This window comes from Pseudophryne corroboree, chromosome 2 (genome assembly GCF_028390025.1).
Source record: "Pseudophryne corroboree isolate aPseCor3 chromosome 2, aPseCor3.hap2, whole genome shotgun sequence".
Lineage (NCBI taxonomy): Eukaryota > Metazoa > Chordata > Amphibia > Anura > Myobatrachidae > Pseudophryne > Pseudophryne corroboree.
In genome coordinates this window covers 532118877-532137088 of record NC_086445.1, presented here as the reverse complement: position 1 = coordinate 532137088, position 18212 = coordinate 532118877, and the positions used below count along the sequence as shown (strand labels likewise).

The following is an 18212-nucleotide window of genomic DNA, read 5'->3' as shown; positions in this document are numbered from 1 at the left end:
TTATATAAACAAACAAATATTCCCCACTCACAACACTAATTAGTGTGTTTGTAGCAGAAAAGAAATATATAATAGACATAAGCAGCAATATTAGTACACTCAATACAGCAAGATGTTTAAATTAGCAACAAAATAGATGGATAATCCTTATAGTGATAACTGTTGCAATATTTGTTTTCTGCAGCACAAATAGTTACAAGTTCACGAGGTTATCTCCAAATAGTGTAATAAAAGTTCCAATGGCTAGTTGTTAATTTGCCAAGCAGATGGAATTAATATGCATGCAAAGTTGAGCTGTATTGCAGAGTTGTAATTAATAATCTCTATTAGGCATGGCCATGCTTTAAATATCAGTTTGTTTTTACCGCGACCTCCCTCTGATAGACGGGTTCCAGTCCTCTAACGGCTCTGGTGCTCCACGACCTTGTATCAAGCCTTATCCGGAGTTGTAGACGATCCAAAAAGCAATGGAGGGTACAGCACGGTACAGAGACAGAAGACCAGTGCGGGTCTCGGGTCACAGTCAATATGAGACGCGTTTCCCCGCCTTAGAGCAATTCAGCATCGGCGGCTTCATCAGTCTTCCCATATTAGCATATAATCGCAATTGCATTGGGCAAAAGATAGCAACAGCAGCAGCAAGAACAGCCAGATCTGAATCAGGCCAAATTAGAACACGAGGGAGTCCACAGTTATACTTGAAACTTAAAGTAAGGTACTGGGGATCAATGGACCTTGTATAGATAGGCGTTGTCGCACAGCACAGATAACATCAAAGGTGCTGCATAGTGGCAGGATGGTTTTATAAAGGAATATACGTGTTTAATCCTCTTTTGTATTTTGAACTGCAGAGACAGAAGACTCTGCATATTTTGTGATAGGTGCAGTACTGTACCGCACTCTCGGGCTTATCTTACCTCCTCCCGGTAATTCCCTGGCTGTTAGTTCAAAGGTTCTGACTGTCACTGTACGGCCTCTTACTAAACCTGCAGAGCAGCTGGTGGTGGTAGAGTTATCGCATATAATCAATGTAAGTATAATGTGGAATGCAGTAACTTGTCCTACAAGTCCTTATTTTTCCTTGTATTTTACTGCCGTGCATTGTATACCTTTGTTTGCTACTCTGTAACATCATGTGTACATCCCTCTTTATATTGCATGGTTTGTTTTTAAACTCATGAAATAAAAAAAATGTGTTCTAACAAAATGTTGCTTCTTATCTAACAGGGTACCTCAAGTCCCCAATGTGCAGTATGGGATTATTCAAAAAGGTTGGTAACCTTAATTGTTCCACAAATTGATTTTGAGATCAAAAGTAAAAAGAGACTTTCATTTCCCATCCTCTATCATATTTCCTAAACATTCTGGTCAGTACATTTTCTGGCTATGTGAAGAAATTAGAACGCTTCTGTTATCCAGGAACTTTCTAATTGCAATGGATCACACACATTGCCTGGGTCTTGTAGAAGTGTGTCAAAGGCTATATTTGTGCAGCTCATTTCGTTGTTAGCAGAAGCCAATCTCTTTATGTCAGTTCAGGAGAAATTGAACTCTTGCAACCTTGAAAATGAGAGCTAATTTGGCATCATTTGTGTTTCCTTTATCACCATTACAGCATTGGAGAGTTACTGCAGAGCCATCTTTTTAATGTGACTACAGCAGAACTTTTGTTTTCAATACATAATCTGATTTACAGAAAATCGCTGCTAATGTAATAACAGCAGTTATTATTCTTTTATTCTTCTATGGCCACGAAGTGGGTACAGGAAGTATTGTTGCTGAAAGCTTTTGCAGCTTTTTCATTGTGGGCCCAGGGAGCTGTCCAAACGGAGATGTGCTGAAACCAAAATCCCTGGTCTAAGTAATCCTAAATTCAAGACAAGTGTTTACTTATTATTTGTGTCCATATCTTTGCAGCAGTATACATAACTGTATAGGCAGCAGTTGCTTTTCCAGAGTAGTTTTTCAGGGCTCCTTAAGTTGTTCGGACTAGAAGCCTCCAGATATAATTTACTGGCCTTTGGCTTCAGTAGGTTTCCACAAGCTCAATGAAATCATGATGTCTTTTTAAATAATGTTGAGTTGAAAAGGAACTGCAGGCCTTACTTCTCTTAAGTCCTGCCATGGTAGGGTGGCCTCCTTGGTTGGTTAGAGTACAGTGATTTGCTCTAGGCCTCCAATTTTTAACCATACTTTAGTTTGCATGGCATTATGAATGTGTGTCAAAATCATTAAGTAGATGGGGTATAAAAGGTCTCCAGAACCCCACTGCAATTAACTGGCAGCCTTTAATACCTGCACCGGCACTACTCTTTTCCCCCCAAACTATTTGCTATGGTACAGGCACCTACACGTTGCCCTCTTTCACTGCCTTGTAACTGCACTTTCTTATGGGACATTGGTCTCATAAGTATCCACCAGTACAGTAATATCGGGAGCTCTTCTTGATCTTTGCCATCATATAGTGACAGGTACAAATACATCCATCCATACATCATAATATAGAGGAAACTTCCCAATCCTTTATGTGTTCCTCTGCACCTTTAAGGGGGTAAAGAGACTGCATGTTCTGCCTGTGGATTGCATAGTGGTGGTCTGTGTTAAGTCACCTACATCACTTCCTTCCTTTTATATAATACAGCATCAACATTTTCTACGTTTTCATCAAATCTGCTGTGGAAACCCCAACTATTTCTACATTAGTTACCCAAATGGTGCGTACACACTGGCCGATATATCGCGGGTCCATCGGCCAGTGTGTACGAGCGATGTTCAGACATATTGCATCGGCCGTGCAGCACAGCTGATGGCCAATATATATTGGCACATCGCTGTGTGTGTACTGGCAGTCAGTCGATCGCCCGTACACAAGCTGCAGTTGCCGTCAGTGATTGACGGCTGAACTGGGCGGGCGTGTGTAAATGCCCGCCCAGTTCATGACGTCAGTTCTGACGGATCGGGCAGTGTGTATGCCCAACACACTGCCCGGTACGTCCATAGATATATCTGCAGATCAATCTAATGGCTGTTATCTACAGCTCCATATCAGCTTCTCTCCATTAAGAATTTATTTAGACCTCTGATACCCCTGGTTTTACGCCACGACCACAGCATTAAAATGAACAGTTGTTCTACCTACTGCTTTGCTGTTAGTATATGCTTGGAGATTTCCTGTACTTCTCTTCCTACAGCATTGTAATATCTGCTGTCCCAATCAACGTCACTCACATGGCTAAGTTATATTTTCCAGTATTTAATAATGGCATGTCTGACTCTTTGCTTATCCAAATTTGGATTTGCACTGTACTCATCCTCAGATATTTTTAAATGTATTTCTTAATCTGAGTAATCTATCTCAACTCGTGCTGGTGTCTCAGAATTCCAGTCGTTACTCAGGATTAAAGATTTTACTGTGAACCCTGTGAACCCCGTTTTTTTTCTCTTTATTTTGCCATTCACTGTTCTAACTAGAATTTCTGGGTGCACCATTTACATCTAATTGCACTACACTTTTCATAGATTCTGATGCCATCAAAAGCTGAAGTCTAGTTACCAACGTGCTTTTTTCTTTAATTGGAGTGCCTACAATAATATTTATTCCATTGTTCCTCTTTGTCAATTTTTTCAAAGGTACAGGCGTAGCCAGGGTCTGTAACTAACATACAAGGAAATGGTTAATTCTATACCCCCCCTTCCTCAACAATATTTTGTAAACATAATAAATATATATGTCTGAAGACAAGAAACAAATGTTACAAACAAACAAACAAACAAACTAGCAAACAGCACACACTGGCCCTCATTCAGCATGGCACACTATTGAGACTGAAATTGCGATTGTCTCACAACTACTACTGCTAAAAATCGCATCTGAAGAGCCACCTTGAAATGATAAAATATGCCCACCAATGCAATCGCAACTCTGGGTATGCATTCGCATATCATTGAGGCGCCGATCACAATGCAATCACATTGCGGCTTCCGTGTACGGGCAGTGTGCAGTCTTCCGATAATTAGCCGATTCGCGTTTTTGGAATACACAATCCAAGGTAAATGAGGGCCTTTGTTTTAACTTTTTATATGCATGTGTGCATTCACATTATTCCATTTATTGTCTTCTCATGTGAAAGGTAATTGCAAAGTATCCAGACGGAGGCAATCACACATATGTACATACTGACTCACTCAGACACATTCATTAGTCAGAGATGAAGAGATACAGTGCTTAGCTTTGGCCATCTTAAAAGAACTATTGTGAAGCAAACACATGCCATTGTGCCACATTTAGAGCAGTATGCAAACCTGGTTTAAGTACTACTTCGATTGTTGTGGGTCTGCGCATGTGCAGAATGGGTCCTACATTATTGCTCTCATTCCCCCAAGCTGCAGCATCATTGACATGCTGTGGCCATTTTGGGGTGGAGCAGAGGCGTGGATGACCTGCGTTCCTGGAAATGGGGGGGTGTTGTTCATATTTTCTGCGAGTGCAAAATCCGGCATTTGCATCAAAGGACACAGATTTCCTGGCTTTGCAACGTGGACAGTTCGAGTAAGCTTCAGCTTGCTCACATGGTTGTTTCTGGAAACATTGCAGTCGATGGTTGTGATGGTGATCCAATTCTGTGCCTTTGGACACTGCACTAGAATCTGCGAAGCTGCCAGGAGGCGCCTTTTCTGCTTCAGCTTTAGCATATACATTTTATGGTATTGCACAGCCACTTCTCTGCAGCTGTGCAATACTGTACAACTAAGAATCAGGCCCGTTGTCTGTTATTTGACTTCAGAGAAGACAAGCTATATGATAACAGTCTGGGCTCTGTTTGTGTCCAAGATGAGGCTCATCTGGGGACTTGCTGTACTGTATTTGTCTACTCATAATGTTTCTGGGTGCACCAATTACATCTAATTGCGCAGTGTACTGTAAAATACATATGATTACTGATAATTAGAACTCTATACAACTTCCCAATTGTAGTTTATGCCTTAAAGCTGTTAGTCGAAGCTTTATTAACCCGTGCTATTAAAGAAACGCTACCTCAGCCTGTAACCTGACAATACCGCAAAACATTGTCATTTTGTACTGCTGCATCGGGATGCACACCTTCACCAACGGTTTCTTTGCTCTGTGCTGTGTTTAACTGGTACTGCACTTAAGGTCCATACACACTTAACGATATAATGAGCGACGTCGCTCATTTTCCCCCTCCTTGAGCGACGTCGTTCATTATATCGTTAAGTGTGTATGCCGCCAGCGACGACCGATGTGCGGCCCCGCGGGTCGGCAACGATCGTCGCTGTCGGTAGGGCATGCATGAAGGATGTGGACTGTCGTCCACGACCTTCATGCAGGGCTGGCGGGGGCGTGACGTCACTGAGCGATATGAGCGGTCATATCGCTCAGTGCGTACAGGCGACCGCCGACCGGCCGGCCCGGGAGGGGGAGACGTTAGACGATGTCGCTCACAGAGCGACATCGTCTAATGTGTATGGGCCTTTAGAGTTCATATATCTATCTTTCATCTTTGATAACTACCTCGCATGGCCACTTAACACATATGGAGGTCCCTACCACTCCAAACTGTCCCTCATCCTCCAAAAACTTAGACTGCTCTCTGAAACTAGCCCGTTATAATAACTACCCTACTTCCACCTATACTAGTGCACTCTCACAACTTACCCATGCTACACTTGCTCCTCTCTGAGCTCTGTTATGAGCAAGCCACACAACCTTAAATCTTGTTCTTGGTTTACCTGATATGCCCTGTATGTCCTGTTCCAACACTGTCCAGTGCAGTGGCGCCTTAAAGATCATTGTCCGTAACACTACAGTGAGTGGACCAGTGTATTATTTATTATTAGTGTACCCATAGAAATCAATAACTAGCAATGTTTTCCTTCAGCCCCTCGCCCCAATGCATAGCATCAGCTTGATGACATTAGCAATGAGCACATCAATATTCATTAGTCATACAGTACTTATTTCACTGACATCTCTTGCATGGTTACTCTTCTACTAACTAGTGAGAGGTCTGTTTTGCTTTGGTATATGCAAGATCTCAGAGATGAATGAAAATGGCTGAAAAAGGGATTGTTTGGTTATCTAACCTGGCTGATCCACCTGACCTCTGTTCACTCTACTTCATACTGTGAATGGAGACCACCTCTATGTATGGAGGTGCTTTGATTATCATCCCATCGCTCCTCACCTCCGTGTTGGTTGCACTATCGTGCAGTCTGTGGCTATCTTTAGACTTATTTACAACTGTTCAAGACCACGTTATTGCTATAAGAATATGTTGTGCGCACTTATTGTCTTTTACATGTGATTTTGTATATTCACTTCTATTTGTATCAGTTTCTCTTAGTGTATTTGTATATGTGTACTTTAATTATGTATTTTTAGCCGAGTCCTGTTGTAGGTGATTCTGTTTGTGTACATAGAGGTGTGTGCATGTGTGTGTGGGTGTGTATGAGCGGGAGTCCTCATCCATTCCTTGCTTTATTATTACATTCCATCTGCTGTGGTTGCCAGAGTAACGTGGCTGACTGGTGTGAGATCTAGTGATGTATGCCTGGATTGTGTTTCCTCCCTTCCTGTAGACAGCTGACATTTTTGTGACTAGACCCCTCGTAATACTGTATGGCAATAGAGATAAATACTAAAGATATAGGGGACACATTAATCATTGAGAAACTTGGGATTACTAAAAACCCTTTAAAATGGCATTCCTTTTGCCAGAATTCTTTAATAAAAAGAAAACAAATGGCATTACATCTATATTACTGGAAACGATGATACATGACTTCTAGAAGAAAATGCATGCTGAACAGTTTCCAGAGACACAGGTTGCACTTATCAGGCTTTGCTAAAGTGTCTGAAGCTTTAGGGGAGGTTGGGGGATAACCTAGCACACAGAGAGAAGAGGTAGGATCTGTCAGGCTAAGCCATAGGAAAACCTAGAGGCAGCTAATCTTAACCACTACTGTATGTGCTGAGTGTTTTGTCCTTGCTTTTCTCGCAGCTCCCTCTATTCCTTATACTTTTCTCTTGTCTTGTCTTCTTCATATTTAATCCCTGGTGAATGATGCCTTGCGGCGTAGCTATATCTCTCCCAAATTGCTCTCACTTAGTATATCTTACTTTGTGCCATTTGCTTTCCTTCACTGTCCTCTGTAGTTGTGGCTCTGTATTCCTCTCTTTGCATTTTACAAATCTGTTTCCACCATTGCAAATCTGTCCCCACACATTCTTTATTCATCCGTCTTTTTCATCATTCACACCCTTTCTCCCCCTCTCATTGTTTACCTCCTTCTTATCTTCCTCTCTATTGTTTCTCCCCCTCATTTTGTCTTTTTCTGTCTCCCCCACACTCCTTCTTTCTCTGCTTCATTTCTTTCCCTGGGTTTCTCCCACACGCACACATATTCAAGACACCAGCAAAGTGATGCAGGCTAGCTGTGCCTGCTCGGATATGCACAGTGCTCCCAGTTACCGTCACTATTTATCCTGAAATATAGCACCACTGACAGCTCTGCCTTACAATGTATCTCTATGGTTATTGACTTTACATTTCTGCTTCTGAACCCCAGTGATGCTTCCAGTGGGAACTGGGACACTGAGAGCTGCCAGACTCTGCCAACACAACCATCTCACACCAAATGCCTTTGCGATCAGCTCTCCACCTTTGCTGTGTTGGCACAGCTACCCAAGGAGTTGGTAAGTGTGAACAACATAGGCTAGTTTGTAAATGAGTATTATTTGTGTGCATGAAGTTGGGCGCCTTTCTGCAAAATGACTGCAAATTGGTATGGATATAGATAGAGGGAAACTGTGTTGATTTAGGCCATATTGTTGATTTTGATGATCATTGTATCAGGTGTGTGGCCTGTAGATATTACTGGTGGTTGTGATGTTTTGCTTTGTTGAAATCTAATTACTGTAGTTATCACAATAGTGTGCTACCACAGAACTTCTGCACATTTGGAACATTTGCGCATAATCTTCTGGATTTCCATGTTCAGTATTTCAGCTGGGTTTACTGCTAGTGTACAGCATTGCCCTATGTGTGGTCAGTGGTGCAAATATAATGACTTCAGCTGGAATGGGTTTCTGTAATAAATTATCTGCAGGAATGGAGTCCCAGTAGGAAATAATGTTATGAATTAAAAGGGACAAATTAAACTCTATTTTGATGCTTTTTTTTTATAGTTTCCTGCTAAATTATTAGTATGTTTCTCTAGGGATTAGTGAAATTGTTCACACCAAAAATACATGAAATGTTTGGTTCTATGGAGTACTGAAATGTTCATATCGGTAGGTCAGCTGAGTAAGTGTCTGGAAAAGAAAAGAAAACTCTTGCACCAATAAGGATAAAAGTGTACATACCTGATGTTGAATATATATATATATATATATATATATACTGTACAGATATACTGCAATTGCAGATCAAACCTGCATCAAATTAGATGCAAACTAGTTAAAAGACAACCAGTAATAACATGATACTATAGCACCTCTCCTATAAATTAGCAGAACCCCAGGGATTCGGGGCTACCCACCATTTGTGAGATGCTCACCCCCAGCACTAGATCAGTGGTAATAACTGTTACCAGTGAGAGTAAGGGAAGTTTGAACTTCAAGAGCTGGCAATCCTTCTATGCTTTCTTGTGTTGAGATGGTTGAGTGGATGGCTGGGCATCCGTCCAGTCCTAGATATCAGCACAAGTGATTTTAGAGTGCTTGAATGTCAGAATCAGTGGAGGGTGTGCGTGCCACAAATGGCAGAGGTCCCTGCGGATCTGGTAGTAGTGGGAGTAGAAAGGAGATTGGAGATCTTTTTGACAGATGACTGTGACATTTTTATCATACTAGTTACTGATTGATCAACAGAACCTACTACTTTTTAAGAGAATCGTCATCTTTTTTTGCTGATTTTCTTAAATCTTTATTTTCAGGAGGATTAAGTTCATGTAACTGCAATCTGATTGAGTAAAATAGAGGAAAACAAAGTGTTTCATAGCATTCTATGCCCATCTCAGCAGTGGTAATGTTCTACTGTGAGTTTAATATGTTCAGAGCTCTCTACACAGTAGGAAGACAAGTGTAGAGGACAGAGCTGGGGTGGAATGTTTTATTCTGGGCACTAATGAAACTGTTTAGTGCATGAGGACTATGACATTATTACTAATGGACATGTAGGTTGTCATTTAGCTGTTGTTTTTGTGCAGGCTGTGTATGTGTGTGTGAGCTATGGGGCTGACGCAGGATTGAACAAACGCCAAAGGGTATGGACAGAAAATAAGCACCCGGAAATGCGAGAATGCTGAGTTGAATGTATTCTGAATGTATCTAAGCAAATGTGGTCCATGCAGAACAGCACCTTACTGAACTGCTGTTAGGATCTTTGTACCAGTATAGGGAGGGTACACACTGGTAATCATGACTAGTAGTGAACCTGGGCCATATGCAGTGGTAGAGGCCTCTTTAGCTGCATATAGCTCTGCATATACTGTATGTGGAAATACACTATTTTTCCATACACTTTACCTCTGCATCAACCCTACATGTCTGTATACTGTATACTGTACATCTGTGTAGGAAACTTCAGAGAACTTGAGCATCTTTGTAGTAATGAATAAAACATTGATTTTCACCAGTTTATGCACCAGTTTTGAATGGGTGTAAAACAGCAAGTAAATCACATAATCAGAATGTTCACAGCAGAACAGAGAATTTCAGGAGACGAGTGATAACCTTAATAGTAAGTTGCCTTTTCATTTGGGATATAAGGTTAGTGGTGCACGTGACAAGGACAGCGTAATGTGAGGAATGATGGTCAGCAAGCAGCCAGAGAATATACAGTAGAAGGTGCTGAATAGTGATCCTGTCAAACTGGTGCAGATGGACTTTTCATATCAAACGCAGCTCTATATGAAATTTGTACATACATCTAAAGCTGGCCATACATTAGGACGACCAGCATCCGATCCGATTCCTCATAAGAGTTCCCTTCAATCCCCCCGGGAGCCCCTAGCACACGATTTGGAGTTTTATGTGCATACAATGAAGCATACAATCTATCAATCGATTGTGTGCCTCACAAAAAGCACGTAGTCACCTGTAAGGAAATGCCACTCAAAAATTAAGCTGATCGTATTCAATGCATTGTATGTGCATAAAACAAGATACGATGTGCATACAATTACAATGGATAATATGAGCTGCATATATGATCTGAGGATCCGACATTCGACCCATGGGGCCACGCATCGCATCGTCATCATACCCAAAACATGTACGATGTGCACACAATGCATCATAGGAAGCATCTAAATAGTACATTCGTACGCGATATCGTACTAGTGTATGTCCAGCATTAGTACTTGCTTTCTAGCTCATTTTTAATCCTTTCAGAAAATAAACTGCCAAATATTGAACTGAGGGGCAGATTTATTAAGCTCGGTGAAGTGGTAAAGCGGAAGGTGATAAAGCACCAGCCAATCAGATCCTAACTACCATGTCACAGGCTGGGTTTGAAAAATGACAGTTAGGAGCTGACTGGCTAGTACTTTATCATCTTCCAATTTATCACTTCACCGAGCTTAATAAATCTCCCCCTGATTTCCAACTGTAAAATTTGCATGTTAATGTAAAAGGAAAGATTTTGACTAGGAACATCTATGCCCCTATTTATCAATGAGTGATACATTTCACTGTGAGTGATAAGTTGCACCAGCCAATCAGCTCCCAACTGCCATGTTACAGGCTATTGCCCTAATTTATTAATGAGTGATAAATATCACTGTGAGTGATAAATTGCACCAGCCAATCGGCTCCTAACTTCCATGTAGCAGGCTGTGTTTGAAAAATGACAGGAGCGGATTGGTTGGTACAATTTATCACTCACAGTGAAATGTATCACTCATTGATAAATAAGGGCATATGTTTAAAAAATTACAGGAGTGGATTGGCTGGTGAAATTTATCGCTCACAGTGAAATGTATCACTCATTGATAAATAAGGGCACTAGTTTGTAATTTCAGCTTCTCATTTTGTTATCTAGTTTCTCCCACTAAAGTTAAGGGAAATTAGTATTGAATCTAGGATTTGGGTTGGGTTGACGAAGTCCTAAGAATTTTGTTAAACCCCAATCTTGCAAAAAAGCGTGATCTAGATAAATCATCATGTAGATAGACTGAATCCTGGACTCACTGTATCTATAGGGTGGACCAAAGTCTCCATATATAGGAAAAATTAACAGTTTTTAACAAAATGTATCTTTATACACAAAATCTTTTATTCACAAAATGCAGAAACCCATTAAGAATTCTTTTGGAAAGACACAAAACATGAATTACCTAAAGGACTGCATTCGAATTGCAATTTTGTGCATGAGTTCACCACGAATGGGAGAGTCACGTCCATATGTAGTGGTCACCATATAGAACATATTTTGTGAATAAAGTGTTCATTTTCCCTATATATGAAATTTTGCCTATGTATGGAGACTTTTGGACTGCCCTGTGGGGGTTATTCAGAGATGGATGCAGATCTTGCTTCCGCAGCAATACCTGCGTCCATATACTCACATGCTGGGAGCCGCCCAGCACAGGACATGTGTAGCGACCACAAGGCAATGCGTTTGCAATTTAATATAATGGGGGTCATCCCCTGCCTACGCAGGAAACGCAGGTGACGTCAGAGGCTGGCCCCGAAAACTGCCATGACGAACCTGCGTTTCCCAATTGCCGCCGCTTCGCTGCCCCCTGGACATCCTGTCAATCACCATGCGATCAAATCCTTCTGGGATGCAATCGCATGGTGAAGAGTGGCACATGGCCACTATTGCCGGTGCTCGTGCGCAGTCCCTATGAACACAGCTGCTGCATGCAAACGCAGCAGCTGTGTCCATCTCTGACTAAGGCCCTGTATTCTGTGACATTTTTCTGTTCAAAGAGCTGACACTTTATTGTCTCTCATATTAGGTGATGGATGTCACTGGTTCTCCGTCTGTGCCCTTGATGATTGGCTGTGCTGTATCCTGTATGGCTTTGCTCATCCTTCTTGCTGTTTATGCTGCATTTTGGAGGTAAGCTTGTGTTTATACATGATGCTTGCTTTTATTACTCTACTGTTGATTGACCAACACAGGCAACAAGGTCCAATATTCTGCAGGTAGGAAAACACAGAAAATATTCTGGCTGTGTAACCTGCTCAGAAGGTATCCAGGCAGTGCAGTGCAACCAGTTCAGACGTTATCCAGGTTGTGTAACAATGATTAGACTCTCTGGCAGGAGACAATGCAGAGGTAGTGAAGAGTGCAACTACATAAAGTGGCATTTATCTATTATATCTATTATACAATTGCCAGTCTGCACATTGTAAGGCAATTTCCTGTTCTTAAAGAGAAACTGTCCAGGATATATTGACGTCACCATGACATGCCATGAGATGTACAATACACTGCTTAAGCAGAAGCAAGGTAAGCCTAAATTTGCTAGATGGCATTAGTAAATACTTGCCAGCTGGATGAAATAATTGCTGGCTTGGTTAATATTAGTTTTCGTTTACACTGAATGTTTGAGTGTTATAATTAGAGGACATTTCTTTTAGTATTTGGAAATATATTAATAATATAGTAGCTGTAAAGTCAGAATGTCAAACTGTGAACTTTGATTAGAATTAGGGAAAGGGGTTAGTCAGGAAATAGAAGGAAGGAGTAAAAACAGTCTAAGCTTGATGAGAGCCAGAAGGCTACAATTAAAATACTCTATTTGTTTTAATATAGAAATTACTGGGGATGTTGGCCAGAACGAGAGACTTGCCCCCCCAAAATAAGTTAACATAACAGGAATATTATTTTGATATGGATATATATATATTTCAGTGCTGCACTTAATAACAACTTAGATTTGAGCTGCCCTTAATAACAGGCTGAAAGCTATCACATGAATCAGCCAATACAACACTAACATATGGCTGTTACTTTGGAATCAAGATGCTATTGAAGAAATTAAATAGTCCAAAATACAATGAATGAAAAGTGAGTGACATTAAGCTATTTAAATCCTTTTTCCAACTCAATCTACACGGCTCTTTTTATCACTAAACTACGTCTATTAATAACCACTGCTGTTCTATTAATAACCACTGATAAACACTACAGATGTCCTATTCTATTTAAGAAAGGAACCATATATTACAACTATAGCAAATTTTCTGTGTCGATGGATACTTCACATAACTAGCTTCTGTTTCTAACCTCATATCCTACAGTATATGATAAAAGGCTATTGCTGCTCCTCACCTCTATGGTGAGAATTCCAGTGTTTTGCTCACCGGTGCCCACTAGATGGCCCCTGGCGGAACAATTCAAGTGTTGCTTCGTTTGGGCGCACACAGCCGCTGGCGCTGACATTACTGTTATATTGTTCTGTCATTTTGACGGGCTGGTAACTAGTAATTTATAATGTGTTGCTCGCTATATGCTTTATTTCTCTTCTAGATTCATTCGTTCTGAACGGTCCATCATCCTGCTTAATTTCTGTTTGTCCATCCTTGCTTCCAATGTGTTGATTTTGGTGGGACAATCCCAAGCACTGAGCAAGGTGAGAGAAATTGGTTGTATAGGACTTGTGCTTTGATTGGGTAAGGTCACTAAAGGGGGGTACTCACGGGAGAGATGTGTGCTGAGCGATCTTAACACAGACCGCTCAGCACACATCTCTCACCCCGCTCAGCACAGCGCGATGTGCTGAGCGAGGGGGAAAGCCGACGGGGGGCCGCTCACTTCACACAACGGTGAAGTGAGCGACCCGCTAGATTGAGCCTGCATGCAGGCTCAATCTAGCACCGGCGATAGCGATGCGCGGGGCCGCGCATCGCTATCGCTGGAGGGCATACACACGGCAGATCCGTGCTTAAAATCTAAGCAATCTAGCAAGATTGCTAAGATTTTAAGCACGGATCTCTCCGTGTGTACCCCCCTTAACAGTGTTATGTACGATGTTATCAGATATAGAGAACTTAAAGGAAGTATGGGTACATGTCTAAAAGAATGGTTCACATAAACAATATGGTCAGTTACTGTATATGTGAGAGTGTATATGCTTAATGGATACATAACATGGGGGCTGATGTACAGCTGAATGCGTTTTGTTTCAGAAAATATGACCAAAGAAGCCACATTTACAGATCTGGATGTATCTCAAGATGCATCCGGCTCTGCAAAAGGTAACATATGCAGCAATCTTACGCTTGGAGAAAACAGTAATGTATATGCCAGGTCGACAGTAGCGTAAAATAGTAGCATAAGCACTTGGTTTGCAGCAAGAGATGTGTCTTGACAGATTTAGTAGTAAATGCTAATGTTACAATGCCAAATTTGTACATAATATTGTACTTTAAAGAAGTGCCTTATACATAAGACAACTAGTGCTATTAATAAATACTAACATCAGATTTATCATGTAAAGTACTAATTAAGTTCAATGAAACACAAATATCCAATTTTTTACCATTTTAAAAATTAAATGTCAATCTTTTTTCCTGCTATTGACCTAATGCAAATATCAATTAAATGAAATAATGTGAATAAATTGCAGCTGCCATACTAATAATTTATATAGTATCAGTGGGAGGGATTGTGATACACTCAGCCAATCAGATGTGGCTGACAGCTGCATATGTCTGTGATTTGGCCTGCATGAGCCACATTTACATGAATACTACAGTACAGGGTGCCGTCTGCACTTTGTTGTTTCCTCGTTTTCATGAGCAAAGGATAAGACTGGATCTGTATACAGATGGAAGGATTGCATATTGTGCAAAAAGAAAGAAAAGACGCTTATGCCCAACTGTATGGGATCAGTATGTGATCCTGGCATCCCATTCGCCAGAATACCAGCAGTGGGGCGAGCGCTAGAATGCCCCTTTTGCGGGCACGGTGGTTTGCTTCGCTCGCCACAGGTTCTATTCTCCCTCTATAGGTGTTGTGGACAACTACAGAGGGAGACTCACCTACCTCGCGGGTATTCTGGTGGCAGGATTTCACTCCTGTCGAGATAACGGCGTTGGTTTTGCGATCACCGGGATCCCGATGGGCGGTATTGTAACTGCATGCCAATTGTAAATTGTGCCCATAGTGTGTTGAAGGAGTGTGACAACTGTGTGTTACAGAAAATTACTGGTAACACATTTATCTTGGTGCATTTATTACTGTGTTACTGGAAATAATCTACACACAATGATGTGTGCTTTAAGCCCCCACTACGTCTGTACTCCATCTTCTCACCCTTTTTATGCACCCCAGTCTCATGTATTTCCTAGTGTACCACATCTGCTTTCATTCCTTTCCTCCAATGCTTTTTTAATCAATACCTGTATTAACTTACATGCTCAGTAATATGCTTCCAGTTATACAATAGATCAGCAATGCTGGGGGCTAGAAAAGAAAATCAATTTGGAAATGGAGTAGTGGGTATTGAGAAGAGTATTTTTTCATTTCGTTTATTCCACACACAAAACAGAAAGATGAATGGGTTTGCTGTAAAAATTCTTTTAGCTACAGGTGTTTGTTATCTGTAGATAAGTGATATACCTAGAAATATTTATTTGTGAAACTTATATTAGTGCCACCCTAAGTGTTGGTTCATGCTGCCACTATGTCAGGAATCTGCGTACAGCACGCCTGCACTTACCTATGTGCCGTTCTACGCTTTTCTGGAGGAGTCTCCAGTGTCTGCAAAGGTGACCCATGTCACAGTGATGTCTCCAAGTGTGCCTGCCTTGTGGGGGTTCAGAGGTTCCTCGCAACATCTCCATTGTCTCAGTGTAATGGCTGCTAGGATCTGGTCAGCTGATCGCTGAAACTCCAATAGCATTCCAGATTTGCATCTTGTGATTCTCTCCACAGTCCAGCATTGCATCATGTGATTCTTTCCACCAATCCTAGTGTACCTCAGGAGATAAAAGGGCACCAGTCTTTCCAATATGGGCCAGAACAACTTTGCTTATTCAGCTACGTCCTTGGCTCCCTAACCTCTGGCAGTCAGGTGGATTCTCCAGACTCTCCTGTGATTCTAGTGTCTCCAGCGTCTTCAGAGACCTACATGAACAGCTTGTCCATTGCACAGAGCTGTTAACATTTCTGTCTCTGCTTATGGAACTACTGGACCCAGCCACCTATCAACTTCCTAGTGTGTCTCCTGAATCAAGCCTGGTGCTAAGCTGCCTTCCTGGACTCATCCAGTTGCTAGTATACCTAGGCAAATCCAGTCCCTATCCTGCTGTATCAAGTAGAATCTGGTATTAGCCTGGTGGTCTGAGAGATAGCCTGTGCAGCTGGTGCTGCTCCGCAATCCAGCATTTCCTTTGTAGCTGGTACTGCTACGCATTCCATAATTTCCTGTGTAGCTGGTGTTGCTCCATATTCCAGCATTTCCTGTGTAGCTGGTGCTGCTTCGCATTCCAGCAGTTCTGGGGAAGCTGCTGCTGCTCCGCATTCCAGCATTACTGTACCTGTGTAGCTGGTACTGCTCTGCATTCCAGCATTTCCTGTGTAGCTGGTACTGTTTCACATTCTGTCATAATCTGCTCTCTGGGTTTAGCCCAGTACACCAAGTATTCCAAGTACATTCCGCTCACTGGGTATCAGTCCAGTTCCCCAACATCTAAAGTATACCTCAGCTTTACTATAGACTCATATAAGGAGAAACTACATTCGTCCCTCTCGCCTCTCCCGTGTGAACACTGCCCATCTCCCCCTAGCGGCTCCACCGGGAACACCATCCACCAGTAGCGTGACACACTACATTTTAACACACCAAACTTGAACTCCTCATTACTATTACTTATTTTAGTAACTCTGTATGCATTAAATATGCCAGTTGATTCCTAATTTTTAATCCTTGAATCTATTACTATCTTTACTTTTATCTTACCAGTGGGATGTAATACGTCTACTACTGGAATCCAAGATCTCAGGAGTATTAGCTACAGTAGTGGCACACCAACACTAACTAGCACTACTTAAAGTAGTGACACAATTAATTAGTGCTACATCTCGCTGTCAGTAGTAAAGCAAGAAAGAATTTTCTTCTAGTGGGGAGACCTTATAGTTGTATTAGTTCGGGGAATTTAAAGAGTCTGTAAAATGTAACATTGTCTTCATTACCTTTGCGTATAGAAATATCATGTTTGTGTTCTTTCTGTGTTCACACTGCCTCTTGATAATGTCACAGTATTATTGGCCCACAGGTAGGCTATGCTTTGAAATTCTTCCATTGTCAGATGATCACATTCCTCCCAACTGTTCCAATGTTGGTGGGAGAGAGGGACTGGTGGCATGGCCAGCAGCTCACAGAGTGCCCCCACAGTGACGAAAATGGGGCATGGCTCGCAATCACGGCACTTACTGCGTGTTCACACACCCCTAGCCATGAGATTACACCCCCTAATTTCGTACACGCAGAGCTGTCTCTTCTTAAACACAGACAAAGTTGGGAGGTATGCGATTATAACACCAAACTAAAGGCCCATACACATTAGACGATGTCGCTCTGTGAGCGACATCGTCTGCCGCCTGTACGCACTGAGCGATATGACCGCTCATATCGCTCAGTGACGTCACGCCCCCGCCAGCCCTGCATGAAGGTCATGGACGACAGTCCACATCCTTCATGCATGCCCTACCGACAGCGACGATCGTTGCCGACCCGCGGGGCCGCGCATCGGTCGTCGCTGGCGGCATACACACTTAACGATATAATGAGCGACGTCGCTCAAGGAGGGGGAAAATGAGCGACGTCGCTCATTATATCGTTAAGTGTGTATGGACCTTAAGACTGAAGGAAGAGTGGTCTTTCAGAAATAAAAGGATTAGGGGGGAAGATATATTAAACAATGGAAACTAGTCTAAATGTTGACCAAAATAGAGCCTTAGGTAGACATTTCTCTAACGTCCTAAGTGGATGCTGGGGACTCCGTCAGGACCATGGGGGTTTAGCGGCTCCGCAGGAGACAGGGCACAATAATAAAAGCTTTAGGATCAGGTGGTGTACACTGGCTCCTCCCCCTATGACCCTCCTCCAAGCCTCAGTTAGATTTTTGTGCCCGGCCGAGAAGGGTGCAATCTAGGTGGCTCTCCTGAGCTGCTTAGAATAAAAGTTTAAGTTAGGTTTTTTATTTTCAGTGAGTCCTGCTGGCAACA

The 18212-nt window shown here is 42.0% G+C and overlaps 1 protein-coding gene across 1 annotated transcript in view; it reads left to right on the top strand.

The window, feature by feature from the left end:
* Nucleotides 1–18212, top strand: part of ADGRB2 (adhesion G protein-coupled receptor B2) — a 694168-nt gene that overhangs the window by 604068 nt on the left and 71888 nt on the right. Inside the window, exons 13-17 of the mRNA XM_063954232.1 lie at nucleotides 852–1030; nucleotides 1228–1271; nucleotides 7591–7717; nucleotides 11989–12092; nucleotides 13509–13611. Of these exons, the coding sequence (XP_063810302.1) occupies nucleotides 852–1030; nucleotides 1228–1271; nucleotides 7591–7717; nucleotides 11989–12092; nucleotides 13509–13611 (557 nt within the window). The remainder of the gene's footprint in view (nucleotides 1–851; nucleotides 1031–1227; nucleotides 1272–7590; nucleotides 7718–11988; nucleotides 12093–13508; nucleotides 13612–18212) is intronic.